At 50.0% G+C, this 13,567-nt stretch overlaps 1 protein-coding gene across 4 annotated transcripts in view; it reads right to left on the bottom strand.

Moving 5' to 3' along the window:
• SIRT1 (sirtuin 1) overlaps positions 1 to 8,677 on the bottom strand; it is a 2,084,986-nt gene extending 2,076,309 nt beyond the window's left edge. The window contains exon 1 of one of the 4 annotated variants that reach the window (XM_069610638.1): positions 8,371 to 8,677. In XM_069610638.1, coding sequence (XP_069466739.1) covers positions 8,371 to 8,626 — 256 coding nt within the window. In that variant the 5' untranslated portion in view covers positions 8,627 to 8,677. The remainder of the gene's footprint in view (positions 1 to 8,370) is intronic. The other 3 variants (XM_069610636.1, XM_069610637.1, XM_069610639.1) reach the window with 3 other exon arrangements.
• Positions 8,678 to 13,567: the final 4,890 nt, after the last annotated feature.

The following is a 13,567-nucleotide window of genomic DNA, read 5'->3' as shown; positions in this document are numbered from 1 at the left end:
CAAGCACTTCAAAACACTGTGGCCTCCCTTAACCGAGACATGAAATTAGTAAAGGCGAAATGCGACGACTTAGAATCTCGATCACGTAGGAACAACATTCAAATAGTCTGGGTCCCCGAGGATGCACTCAAGGGAAAGATGGAACTAGCAATTGAAAAACGACTTAAAGACCTGTTGTGCAACCCCCAAGCCATTTCCTTTCTTCACTGTTGAGCGAGCTCACGGAGCGCTGGCCCCACGCCCTAAACTTGGTGACTTCCCTACACCTATCATTGCAAAGATCTTAAGCTACCGAGACAGAGACCATGTACTTAGACCAGCACGGGAGAAGAAGTAATTGAGGCTGGGCTCACAGACCATCCAAATGATTTCTCCACAGGTGTATAACAGGAGAGAGATTTCTTGGAGTAAAGAAAATGCTCAGGGAACGAAATATCCAGTATGCCATACTATTCCCAGCACGCCTCAAGTTCACTTTTAGAGGCAAACTCTACTTCTTCACTGTTCCGGATGAGGCGGTGAAATTCATTGAGGCGCACAACCCCGCCGATGATTTGATGGACGATGACTGAGAGGAGAGTCTTCCCCGACTTCTCTGCGGATGTGCAATGAGAGAGACGTCGATATCTCGAAATAAAGGAATGCTCAGGGGAGCGAAATGTCCAACATGCCATACTATTCCCAGCACGCCTCAAGTACACTTTTCAAGGCAAACTTTACCCCTTCCCCGTTCCAGATGAGACAGTGAAACCTACTGAGGCACAAATCCCACTGAACAACTCTGCAGACGATATGTTGCAAAACATCTGAGCGAGGGACATGCCATACTCAAAAATGTTTTACCCTAATGATCTATTATCTTGCTGATCATAAGTTGATAGCGGCATGCGCACATGTTTACCGTCCAATATATGTAATATGCGGCATCACACCACGAATCCTAAAATGCAATGTTTGTTTTGGTGTACGCGGGCCCCCATTGGACCCGTGCGACAGGTGGGCCAAGTTGGGGACGGCTCACCGGTGACAGAATTGGGGGAGTGGGGGTGGGAAGGTAACTGCACTGCTTGTTGGGGGAGGGGCATTGAGGGTGGTAGGTGGGTTGTTTGAAGAATGTAATGTTAAAAATGGTAGAGGTGTAGTGGCAATGCACATGTCAGGTGTGCACCGCAGTGATACGGTTGACATACCTCTATGCACATAGGTGGGACGAATGAGGTGGGACGAATGGGATGTACCCTGAAAAGATGACATGGCGATTAAACTAATGTCATGGAATGTCCGGGGAATAAGTAATAGGCCCGTAGGATCATTGCATACTCTCAGATGCATGATGTGATGATACTCCTGCTGCAAGAAACCCATGCCACTAGTCGTCTAGCAATGGGATTAGCACCTTCCTGGGGGCCGAATAGATATTACGCCGCCTTTTCCACACAGGCAAGGGGAGTGCTGACACTGTTCCATATGTCGGTCAAATTTATACTGAAAAAGACCTTTATTGATCATGAGGGCAGATATGTCATCCTGCATTGTATAATAGCTGATGAGGAATACCTGGTAGTGAACACGTATGGACCCAATGTCGACTCCCCAGAGTTCTTCGATATAGTAATCTCCATCCTTATGGGGTTTGTCAGGGTACAGATCATATGGGGGGGGGCATGAACTTGATCCTAGATGCTAACCTAGATAGAACGGGTAATACACCAAGGACCTTGTCGCGAGCAGCTCGGAGACTAAGCTCACAAATGTTATCATTGGGGCTACGGGATACTTGGCGGCTCCTCCATCCCCAAGAGCGAGAGTAAACCTATTACTCATCTGTGCACAACAGTTCTTCTCGGACCAATCTGTTCTTAACATCAGGCGATCTAATTGGTAAGATCGAAAAAGCCGGAATACTTACATGCACACTGTCGGACCATGCCCCAGTGCTCCATAGTGCTGCGTTCGTCTCCACCTGCTCGCACCACCTGGCGCTTCAAGTCGGAAGCTTGGAAAGACATAGGGCCTCATTACAAGGACGGCGGTAAGGGTATCAGTGCCGGTAAACTCTTACCGCCTTACTACGAGGTCCCTTTGTGGGACCCTAACTTAACGGCTGGTTTTACCAGCCGTTAAGGACGGGACCCTCAAAGGGACCTAGGAGGTAATTACGGTACCGCAATTTGCGGTACCGTAATTACCGCCTTCCCCATTCCCATTGAGCCCTATGGGGGCAAAAATGGGAATGGGGAAGGGCCATGGTGAATGGGGAATTACCGCCCCCACACACCTTGGAATAGGGCGGTAATTCCACCATTCACCATGGCAGACTGAAATACCGGCGGCAACCATGGCGCTAATAGTGCCATGGTTACCGCAGTCCGTGTAATGAGGCCCATAGTATTTAAAGCTGAGATCCGCTCTGATATTGTGACCTTTTTTGAATGCAACACACAACATGATACATCATTGGGGGTGTGCTGGGAGGCCTTTAAGGTGTACATAAGAGGCATGTCTATCTCTAGGGAGGCAGGAATACTAAAGGTTATCAGGAATGACCTCAACTGCTCCGAGACCAAACTTAGAGATTTGGAACAGGAACGCGTAACAGCAGCTACCCCTGGCAAACTAGCAAAGATAAGGGAGGAACTAGAGATCTTCAAGTCTCATGCCCTGCGAGAAATACACTACTTCACTCGCCCACGAGCAGCAAGGAAACATGGGGGAAGGTGAGAGACTGGGTAGAACACTGGCTAGGCTGGTCCGGGCGTAGGGTGGCCAGTCACAGATTGAATTTATCAAGGATGCACACGGCACCCTGCAATGGACAGACCAGCAGGTGCTTGAGGTTTTCTCCAAGTTTTATACTGATTGTACACGCCACTCCAAGCAGCCAACTAGACACCCCAATCTCACTCGACAAAATAGTGAAGGCCATAACTGATCTCCCAAAGGGCAAGGCTCCCGGACCAGACGGACTCACCTCTGAATTCTATCAGGAGCATGTGCCGATCCTTGTGCCAAAAATCGCTTCATATGTCCATTCTCCCTCCCCCCCTCCCTGAGAGAAGCAACCAGAACTGTTCCTCTAAAACCCGGAAAGCCTAGTGACGAATGCGGATCCTATAGGCCCCCTGTCGCTCATGAACGGAGATGGCCCTTAATATCAGAAGGGTCCAAAACGTAGAATTAATAGTCTTAGTTGAAAATTGTAATCAGACAAACTGGCAACTCAAAAGTTTGCAGTTTACATTTCCACCGAGTGCTACTACAGACCTGTCAAAGGAATGCCACAAAATAATCAAAGGGCTGACAGCTGTACACCATCAGCACCCTGGCCAATAAAGATGCTCGGATCACAGGCCCCATTGTATGGGGCAAGCCAGTGTTCGAGCAGCCTGGGTGCTGTTAGCCAGCGCCCCCTTACCCGCTCCCCCTCACTCTTAGCACCTGTGTAGTTTGAGACAAGGGTGCCAAGAGTATTTTTTTTTGTTTTAAAGAAACGTACCTGTTAAGACGGATTTCTGAACTCTGTCCTGGCAGCGCAGAAGTTCAGAAGGCCAACCTAATTACTTGGAACAGGGTAACCTCTGGACAAGCCAGACCAATCAAGGTAGCGATCGCGGCGGTCAAGACTAGGTCTCAAGAGGGGTGAGGGTGACTGAAAGCCCGCAATGAGCACACAAAGCAAGAGCGCTTACAAACTACTCCAAACAGGTGTTATATCAAAAATATAAACACATTTATTTTAAGGCCTTTAAAACAACGACCGTAGCGAGAAAATCACAATAACCAGTATTAAGCCAACACATACCAAATCAACACAATATATATACAAATACACAGTCGCAAGCGTTTAAAGCACGAAATATGTAGTCCACCTGCAAGGGAAGGAAAACAGGCAGTGCGATAATGCTTTCGACTCAGTTCGCCTTCAGAGGCACCTAACTAGATGGAAGTCCAAGCCCTGCGAAGAGTGGAGCCTAGTGCTCAATGTACCTGCACGCGCTGGTGCCAACGGGCAAAAGGAGAAGCTCTTCGGAGGAAGTCAGGCAGTTCGTGTTAGTGCACAGCAGAAGAAGAACAGGGTCCGCAACTCAAGCGCAGCCTCCACAGCTAGCAGAAGCAAAGCGCGAGTACGGCGAAAAGGGTGCGGTTTTACACAGCGGGGAAAAGCAATGGGTTACTGCAGGAGGGCGACCAGATCCTAGATATACTACTCACCGGTCCCCGAAGCAAGCAGACCCAGGCTTCTCCACGTTAGTTTCAGCAGCTGGCAGGTTCAGAAGAGCAGGAAACGCTTTCCAGTCGTGTAGATCAAAAAGACGTCCCAATCGACGAAACCAGCACAGTTTTGTTGCCGCAGCAGGACAACGAAGCGGCCGTGCGTATCTGAGTCAAAAGTACACTCCTCCCTTCAGACCTGGGAACGCCAAGTGCACGAAGCGTGGGAGAGTGACAAGGACTCGAGATACGGCACAACCTGGCGGCGGTTGCAGAGCCAGACTCCTTGGTAAGCTGGTCAGTCAACTGGATGGCCCAGAGACGCTTCCGAAGGCTTACTTGGCAGGAGATGGTTGAAGATGCCGGGAATAGCTGTTCCTGCTATTCCAAAGGTCGAAGCACCAGTACAGGCCTTCTGGTTCGATCAAAGGAGGACAGGGGCTCTCAGGACGACAGCAGTGCAAAGGAGGATTCCTTCAGCGGGTCACCAGCGATTCCTCGGTCCAGCCTCTTGGTTGCAGGATACTTGGCTCCTGTATTCCTTCGTTCGTGAGAACTCAGGAGATCGACATGGTAGTGGTGTTTCCAGCCCCCTCTTATCCACGGTTCCCTTCGCGCCAAAAACGGAGGGGAACCAATGGGAGATCCGCTCATCAAAACACATACCATACGTGGACCAATCACGGACCACGGTGGTCCCAGGCATTCACACCACCCTAGACTCTCTGGCACCCAGGATGTGTATTGGGACCATACATCCCAGCCCACACCCTGGAGGCACACAAACGACATGTAGAAGCCCGCGAAAGCAACCACGTTTCGCGGGAAAGTACATGCCCAAATAAGGAAGGCCCCGGGTCGCTTCGACCTGGGGAAGGTGAAGGGAGCAAGACGGACAGTGGACAGGATAAAGGAGCCTCGTGGTCTGGCCATTTTGGGGAGCCAGGCCACCATTTTGGGTTCAGTGCAAAAACGTGCTCAGAACGGCAAAAGGAGCTCAAAATATTCAATACGATCGCTGCCACCATTCCAGTCCCTGAATGACTTGCACCGATCAAATACCATCCTAAAAGAGTATCTAGGGCCTGTAGAAGGCTAGAGACCCAAGAGAGCTGTAACTTAGCTTACTGTGCCCTCTTGTGTCGTGTTGCACTAAAGCTGCGACACGATAGAAGAAACTACGGGAAACAACGTTCCCCGGTACTGACTGTCTTAAGGGCATGTCAGTTTCCCCGTAAGAAAGGAGCGAAAGCCCAGAGAAGTGCGGCAGAAGGCTGTACTTCTCTGGCAAAGTCAAGAACGAGGTTAAAAACAATAGCAAAAAGTTTAGGGGTTGCCACATGGAAGGAAAATTCCCTACAATAACGAAATCTTTCCTAACAGTACCTTATTACTGTGTGGCGACGGATGTGCAGTGCGCTCCAGGTGTCTTTTTTCAATGTTAATGAACATGGAAAAAAGTAAGAACCACAGCATGCCAGACAGCAGAGGGAAGTTACTCTTAAACCCCTCCCAAATCAGCAGAAGTAGGGAACTATACGGGTGCTAATGGCGATGTGCCCCCTCGGCAGCAGGCTGACCCCGTCTTTAACAGCTTCTCGCAGGCCCTTAACTTGGGCAGCGGGCCATTACCACCAGGGTCATCCTGCCACCTGAGGGCATATCACCCCAGTAAAACAGGAAAATTGTGTGCTCTCAAAACACTGTTTTTTACATTACTGAGGGGGGCAAGTTACCCATGCACCTTTTTACAGCGTAGGCAATTTATTTATTGTTTGCTTCTTTAGGCGCTTATACAATAAGAACATACCATTTCAAAGCACCCACAGGGAGGGAAATACATTACAACACACTATTTAAGAGCAATGGGGAATTGGGGGGGGGGGGTGAACCTACTATGCCTTGTGAGTGTTCAGAACGTGCAAGTGCAGTAAGCAAGAGGGGAGACGGGTTAAGTGCTGGGGAGTCCGAGCTCATGGGTGAGCCACAGATGAAGTGCTAGAAATGTTGAGTGCTTCACAGACTGGGTCCGCAGGAAGTGCAAGTGCAAACCTCCAGAGCGGAGGGTGTGCCGATACAAGTGCTGTGGATAGACAGGAGCTGGGCAGAATTGGTATGGGAGGTCAGGAGCCCCAAGGATGCATAAGGGACCAGGACACTAATTCAGCAACTGTGGGATTAGCAGAGGAGAGAAGAAGGGAAGGAGGAAGGTCTTAAGGAGCTTCCAGAATTTGAGAAGATCCTGCTCAAGGCGCAGGGGGAGGCTATTCCAATGTAGGGAGCCCGCTGAGGAGGGTGAATGACCCCCTGCCCTCTGTTTAGCAAAACACTTTACACACAAAGAGTTGGTACCAGAGGAACGTAGAGGTCTAGAGGGAGAGTATTTAGTGAGATAAAGTTGAAGAAAGTGTGGCCCCCGGGATTTTAATTGAATCCGTGCAGCAACCAGGAGCCAGTGAAGACTTTGGTGCAGGAGAGATGCGGTCCATGGGCTTAAGGCCAAGGATAAGTCTTGCTGCCCTATTTTGGATTAGCTTGAAAGGTTGCAGAGTGGAAGATGGTAGATTCAGGAGGAGGCTGTTGCAGTACTCAAGCCTAGAAGGGACTAGGGCTTGGGTCACATTGAGCCTCTGAGGAAGAGTGACAAAAAGGTAAAAATCCTTTGAAAAGGAAGAGCTGAAAGTGGGACTTCTTGCAATAGCCCGAGTGTGAATGAGGGAGAGGAGTCTAAGAGGACTTCAAGGTTTCTGGCTTCAGTTGAGGGTGCAGGGTGAGAGGCCATGGAGAAAGACCAAGGTGAGGGGGAAGGATCTCAGTTTTACAGGTGTTGAGGCAGAGATCAATGGAGGCGCACTAGGACTGGATGGCAGAGAGGCAGTCAGGGATGATGGAGGCTGCAAGAGGGTCAGCAGGAAGTTTGAAAAGGAGCTGTGTGTCGTCTGCCTAACACTAGAAGTTGGAGGAAAAGGATTAGATGAGGCGTGCAACGAGAGCAAGGTAGATTTTAGAGAGCGAGAGAAGAAGAGGCCCAGGATGACTTGGGAAGAGCGGTTAGTAAGGAAAGAGGTCAGCCAGTCCAGTGCCCGTTCCGAGATACCAAGTGTATCATGGAGCCTTTGTATGTGGATGGAAAGGCAGAGGAGAGATCAAGGAGGATAAGGACAGCTGGGGTGTGGAGTCCAGAGATGTGAGCAGTTCTTCACGGGTGTTCAGAACAGCAGTGGCCGTGCCTCTGGATGCTCAGAATCCAGATTGATGGTTGTGGAGACCAACAAGTTCAGTGTGTGAGTTGGGGCAAGGCCAGCTTCCCCAGGAAAGGGGTGATGGAAATAGGGCAGCAGCTGGCAGGACAAGTAGGGTCAGAGGATGTTTCAGGAGTGGCCACACAAGGGAGTGCTTAAGATGGTGTTGGCGGGATGGGGGGGGGATATCCAGTGACGAAAGAGCGATTGCAAAAATAAGGGAGAGCAGGGGCACAAAGATCCAATGTTATCCTTGATGGTCCTGGAGGAGCAAGAGGAGACCTGTTTAGAAGAGGACCTTCGTGGAGCAGACAACTCTGGTAACTTCTTCAGGTGTGACAGGGGAGGAGTAGGGAGGGGGTGTGGGATGAGTTGTGAGAGTGTAGAAAAGGTGGACAGGATGTCCTGAGTTTTGGGGGCAAAGTGTGAGGCAAGTGCATTGCATAGGGCCTGGGAAGGAGGAGACTGCAGAGGGGTTGGCTAGTTACTATTTTGAAAAGTTCCACTGTGTTATTGGATGCAGAGACCCATGCCTGTATGTGGGCTCTTTTCTTTGCACAGATGGCGCGTCTGTATTGCCTTTGGAGCAGGTGGCAGAAGTACAACTCTGAAAACCACTATGAAAAGTTAGTATGTTTTATTTTTAGCAGTTTAACACTATATGGAATGGTGGGTAAAGTGGGTGCAAATCTAATGGGAAACAGTAAGTCAAAATGTCAGGGTGCAAATGGAACAGACAAGACCTGATCAAGGCGGGGACACAACATGGGGGACGAGCGCGATTGACAGGTACGCTCTCAAAACCTAGTACACATGTAGAGAGCATGCCAGAACACATACGCACGCCTAACCAATGGCGCAGAAAGATGATGGTGCAACCCATGACATGACTCACAAAGATAAACACGTTACTCACTTTCAATATTAAGAGCCCGGACGTCCTCCGCCGGCGCCCCTATAGTGGTGGAATGACAGATCTCCGTTCCCCGGGCTTCTTTTTCCGTGGCCTGACCGATTTCCAAGCGGCCACAACGGAACACCTCCGGAGATCCCCCTCCCCAGCTCCCTGGAGAGCGAGACGTTCTGCGTCGCTTGAGGACTGGCTCTTCATTGGTATCGATATCCCTCATATGATTGCTCTGCAGAGAAAGGCCACACTCCTTGTCCGCCATTTGCAATCGCAAATCCCCGCTTCCAATTCCAACGAAACGAGAAGAGATTTAAACCGGTCACGTGATGCAACTTCGACCACTGACAGCCGCACAACCTGTCGCATCTTGACGTTAATAACAACAAACCGATAATGTGACCGGAAGAGGCTGAAGTCAGTGTTTCGAAAAATCCTGCTGCTGTATTTTTGTGTCCTCCAGAAGAATACAATCAATGGGCAAGAATTAAAACTGTACCATCTCTCCCAAACACCGATATCTTCATGTGTTCAAAAGTTTTATTGATTTTAGAGCAAACACTACAGATTATTTAAACAAGACGTTTGATAGAAATAACTAAACTCAAATAGGTTATGCTTACATTAACATACATGGGGAGAACGTCTTTCGCGCCTTGAAACACTTGTGTATAGACGCCTTATCAATGCCATATCATACCATAACGTCTTACATAGGCAATTACAGCTATAAACTCGCTTTGCTCGCTTTGCAGCAGGGATGAAAGCTTGGTTCAAACCACTCAGTATGGCTACATAGGACAATCTAAATTTCTTCTGGCAATGGCATCATGGAAAGGGAGAAGATACTAATGTTCCCTTCTCTCGAAGTCATGGCAATTTCGTATTATAGGTTTTTTTAAATTGAGAAACATCAACTGTGCTGCTTCTCAACTTAAAACAAACATTGGCAATGCCAATTGTTTGGGCGTTTACTGTTCTTTGCATTTTGCATTTATAGGCAACAGTGCAAAGTTTCAAAGGAGGATGCGTGCAATAGAATGAAAAGGGGAATAGATCAAAGGAGGAAGCCATTGATAGAGGGTGCCATTGATGAGGAGCAAGAGGAAATATGAGCGAGAAGGGTGAGGGCGGGTCGGGGTAGAAGACATACATGCCAACCCTCCCGATTTAGGGTGGAGACTCACGATTTTTCAATACAAATAGTGCTATTTTTTACTGTCTCCTGCTTTAAATAATTATAACCCAATGCAATCCTATAGGAAAAATACATTCTCCCAATTTCTGTGTTGAAATCGCCATCTCAGGGGCTCCAGAATGTTGGCATGTCTGGAGAGAGTTGGTTATGGTGTGGGTGTAGAAAGAGATGGGTATTTAAAGCAAGTTGGGTGGGGGGAGAGTTAGTTGAGTGGGGTGGGGGTACACATAGTGGGGTAGGGTAGGTGGGTGAGCGTGGCAAGAGTGTGTAAGGGTGGGTGGGAATTGAGGGTAGAGCATAGCTCTCAACCATTTATGTCGCAAAGGCGGGTGAAAACACCTGATGTTATTTTTGGCGGGTGAGAGGCCCATTTAAACGAATTGGCGTGCAGGAGGCTTGGAGGGTGATGTTATGTCCGTATTACAGGTGCGCATGCGCTAGCCTCGTTCTGGTGGCGAATGCGTGTAAGAAATAAAGACGGCCCGCGAGGCAGTTGCCGCCGGGACCTTGGATCAATTCTGTGCACGTTTAAGACAGCTGGCCACTACGTGCAGATGGACGGATGCCGAGGTAATGATCCGACACCAACTGATCCAAGGATGCAGCTCAGGGAAACTGCGGAGGCAGGTTTTGAGAGAGCCAGGAATGTCGCTGACACAGATTTTGGACAGTGGAAGGATCTACGAACTTGCCGAGAGTAGAGGAGCTAAAATGAACGCTGCCGCACGCCCAGGCAAGCTCGAGGAAGCTTTTGCGGTTGGGAGAACATCCCAGACAAAGTCGAGGTGGAACCAAAAGAGGCAGGAACCGACATCTCCCCAAGGCAATGTGGTTATCTGTCAGTATTGCGGATACAATTTGCCGCATTCGGAAGACTGTCCAGCCAAACCGAGGACCTGCGGCAGATGCAACACGCCAGGGCACTATGCCCGGATGTGCAGAGCGGCTGCCCCAGTTGCCACACAGCGGGGACCTGCGAGGGTAAGCGGTGGATATAGGAAACAACGAAGTGTCGCTGCAGTGGAACAGGATGTCCAAAGACTCAACATCGCAGAGGAGGAGGAAGAGGATGAAGAAGTCTTTTTCATTTCAAGTTTGGTGACCGGGGCGAGAAAACGGAGACAACCAATGTGTGTAGTTGACATTCAAGGAGTCCCCACGCAGGTACTAATAGACACTGGTGCCTCAGTATGCGTGTTGGCTACCGAACACTACAAAGCCCTCCCAGGGCCCCCTGCATTGGACCATTCGAGAGCGAAGATTTTCACGTTCGGGGGTGACACTCCCCTGCCAATCAAAGAGGTGTTTGTAGCTCCTGTAGCCCGGGAAGGAAAGACAATCAAGGCGAGGTTCTTCGTCACGGACGTCAGCCCGCGGTCCCTGTTGAGTTGTGCAGCCTCGGAAGCATTAGATCTGGTCCATTTTGCGTGTGCAATTTATCAAGGTGATTGTAAAGACTGGGAGGGGGTGTCTGTACTTCCGCTCTCTATATGGTAGAGGAGAAGCACAGAAGACCCCAGCCAAGATTCTCTATAAGGTAGCAATGGACGTGCAATCAAGGCCTAGCTTCTCAGGAGGTGATGCAGGCTGGTTCTTAAGTACAGTGTAGTCCCCGAACCCCCACAAAGGAATGTCCACACACTGTATTAATGAAAACACAGTCTTTATATAATTAATATTCAAAGGTATGTACACGATCACAATAACGCACTTTGTACTCGGAAGTCAATAATGATAAATATATACAATTCTAAAGTGGTACCACTAATGTTATCGAATCTCATTAAAGTGCATCAACTGTACGGTTAAAATGTCACACACATTAATAACGAGGAAACCAGCAATAGAGATAGGCAGGAACGTAAGTTGGTTGAAACAATAGGCAGAATGCTGACCCCTACCACTAGGCACAGTTCTGTGTGAAGATCCCCCCACCTGGGCAACCTGTAAATAAAAGATATATAGCACAAGCCCAGTCCATATGTTAAATAGTCTCACTTCTTCCTATTAAGGTTTTACCCCCCAAATGTACCTGGTGGAGTAGAGTTCTCCGATGATGCGTTGACCGATCCTTCTTGAGTGCCTCCCTTTCAGGCGGGAGCCACGGATCGTCGAGAGGTGTCGGGGAACTTGGCGTTCGGTGTCGGGGAATCGACGGCTCTTCTTGAGTGCCCTCCCTTTAAGGCAGGAGTCACGGGTCGTCGAACGTCCGACGATGAACAGGGTGAACTACGGCAGGGAAGTGGCAGCTTCATTCCTAGCGGTGCTCGTCGACGACAGAGCGTTGGCGTCCTGCAAGGAAGAGGCGTGCGGGGCACCTCGGTGACGATAGTTCTGGACCGCAAAGAGATGATGAAGAACTGTGGCCCAGCAAGGGCGTCGAGTCGTCGGCGTCTCTGTGGTCCTTAGGTGGCGGGAAACCCACCGGTGGATGCTCCTCGGCGCGTCAACGGTCAGGCCTTCTCCAGCGGGAGGCAAGCAGGTGACGATGCAGACGAGAGCGTCTGATGATCAATTGAAGTTCTTAGGCAAACGGGAGCACGGCGGCTCTGGTCGGCGACGGCAGTCGTCGACAGTGGCGGACAACAGTCCGAGTGCTTCTCCTTGGAGTTCCGCAGCAGTCCCCGTATCGGGTCGGCAGCCTGTCAAAGGTCTGTCTACCAGGGAGCGTTGGCAAAGATCAGCTGTGCACGATGGTCCCTCGTAGCTCGGGAAGAGGGCGCCTTACCAGGTCCTCTCTGGGTCAGTCCTTGGAGGCACAGCAGCTTTCAGATTGTGAAGAAGAGCCACAGCAATTCTTCTCGTCCAGCAGGGCTTCAAGGTCAAGCGTCAGTTAGTCCAGTTACTCGTCGTAGTGGACTTCAGCTTCTGAACACGATTCCTAGCAGTGAGAGGTCCCCAGATATACTGTTGATCTCCCATTCATTCCGCTGGGTCACACTCAAGCATCCAATCATGACTACAGGCATTCATGTAGGCAGGCAGCCAATCAGGCACACGAGGTATTCAGGCCATTCACTTCTCTCCAGACACTCACAACAAGTTATGTGTATTGGGACAAGTACCGAGCCATTCAACACTCCAAGCTGCATTCATACCGGTTTCGGGCAGGGTTGTCTCAGTCATTGTGTCAACCACCAGATACTAGACACCCACAACACAGAATGCATATTCGTCACACACTCCATTCACCCAGGTCCCACCCACAGGAGGTACCCACAACATACATCACCGGGAAGGCTCCAGCTAGTCTGGCCGGGCCTTCACAACAACACCATATATGGCATTCCCACCCAACAGCCAGTCAGGGGGAAGGGACAGAGTCAGGGCTTCCCAGGACTTTGGGAAAACAAGGTAATGGGTAATAGAAAGCAAGTGGCCACCGGGGCCATCTTGTTTTCCATCAGGAATCAACTGATCCCAATGGCAGGGCCAAGGTATCCCAAAATGGAGGATACTCCGCACACCTGTCAAACTCAGCATGCAGCTGCCACCAGCCCCTACCCTGCTCTGCGGGCCACCCACAGGTGCCCAAAAACATACACTAGGGCCACAGGGTTGTACCCCCACCCATGGGTGCCATAAGGGTATCCCACGGGTCCGTTCACCAAACCAAAAGAGAGCTGCACCGCCAGGAGTCCCACATGAACTCCTGCGCGGAAAACACGACAGAACACACGATAAAAAGCAGTAAAGGACAAGGATACGGAGGCCCTGTCCCTCCGATGCATTTCCAGCATCACAGTGATATAGACTCACTTCTGGAGAAATTCGAGAATACGTTTCAAGGGATTGGCCGACTAAAAGCTGAACCAGTGCGGCTCCACATAGATGAAACGATTCGCCCAACAGCATTAAAACACAGACGAATTCCATTCCATCTTCGGTCCCAGGTTGAAGAAGAACTCAAAGCACTGATCGATATGGATATCATCGAAAGGGTGGAAGGGCCAACTACGTGGGTCTCGCCGATTGTGGTGGCACCTAAGCCCAAACAACCGGGCAAGG

Source organism: Ambystoma mexicanum, chromosome 8 (assembly GCF_040938575.1).
Source record: "Ambystoma mexicanum isolate Mex_15411 chromosome 8, UKY_AmexF1_1, whole genome shotgun sequence".
NCBI classification, from domain to species: domain Eukaryota; kingdom Metazoa; phylum Chordata; class Amphibia; order Caudata; family Ambystomatidae; genus Ambystoma; species Ambystoma mexicanum.
This window is presented reverse-complemented; position numbering and strand designations above follow the sequence as displayed.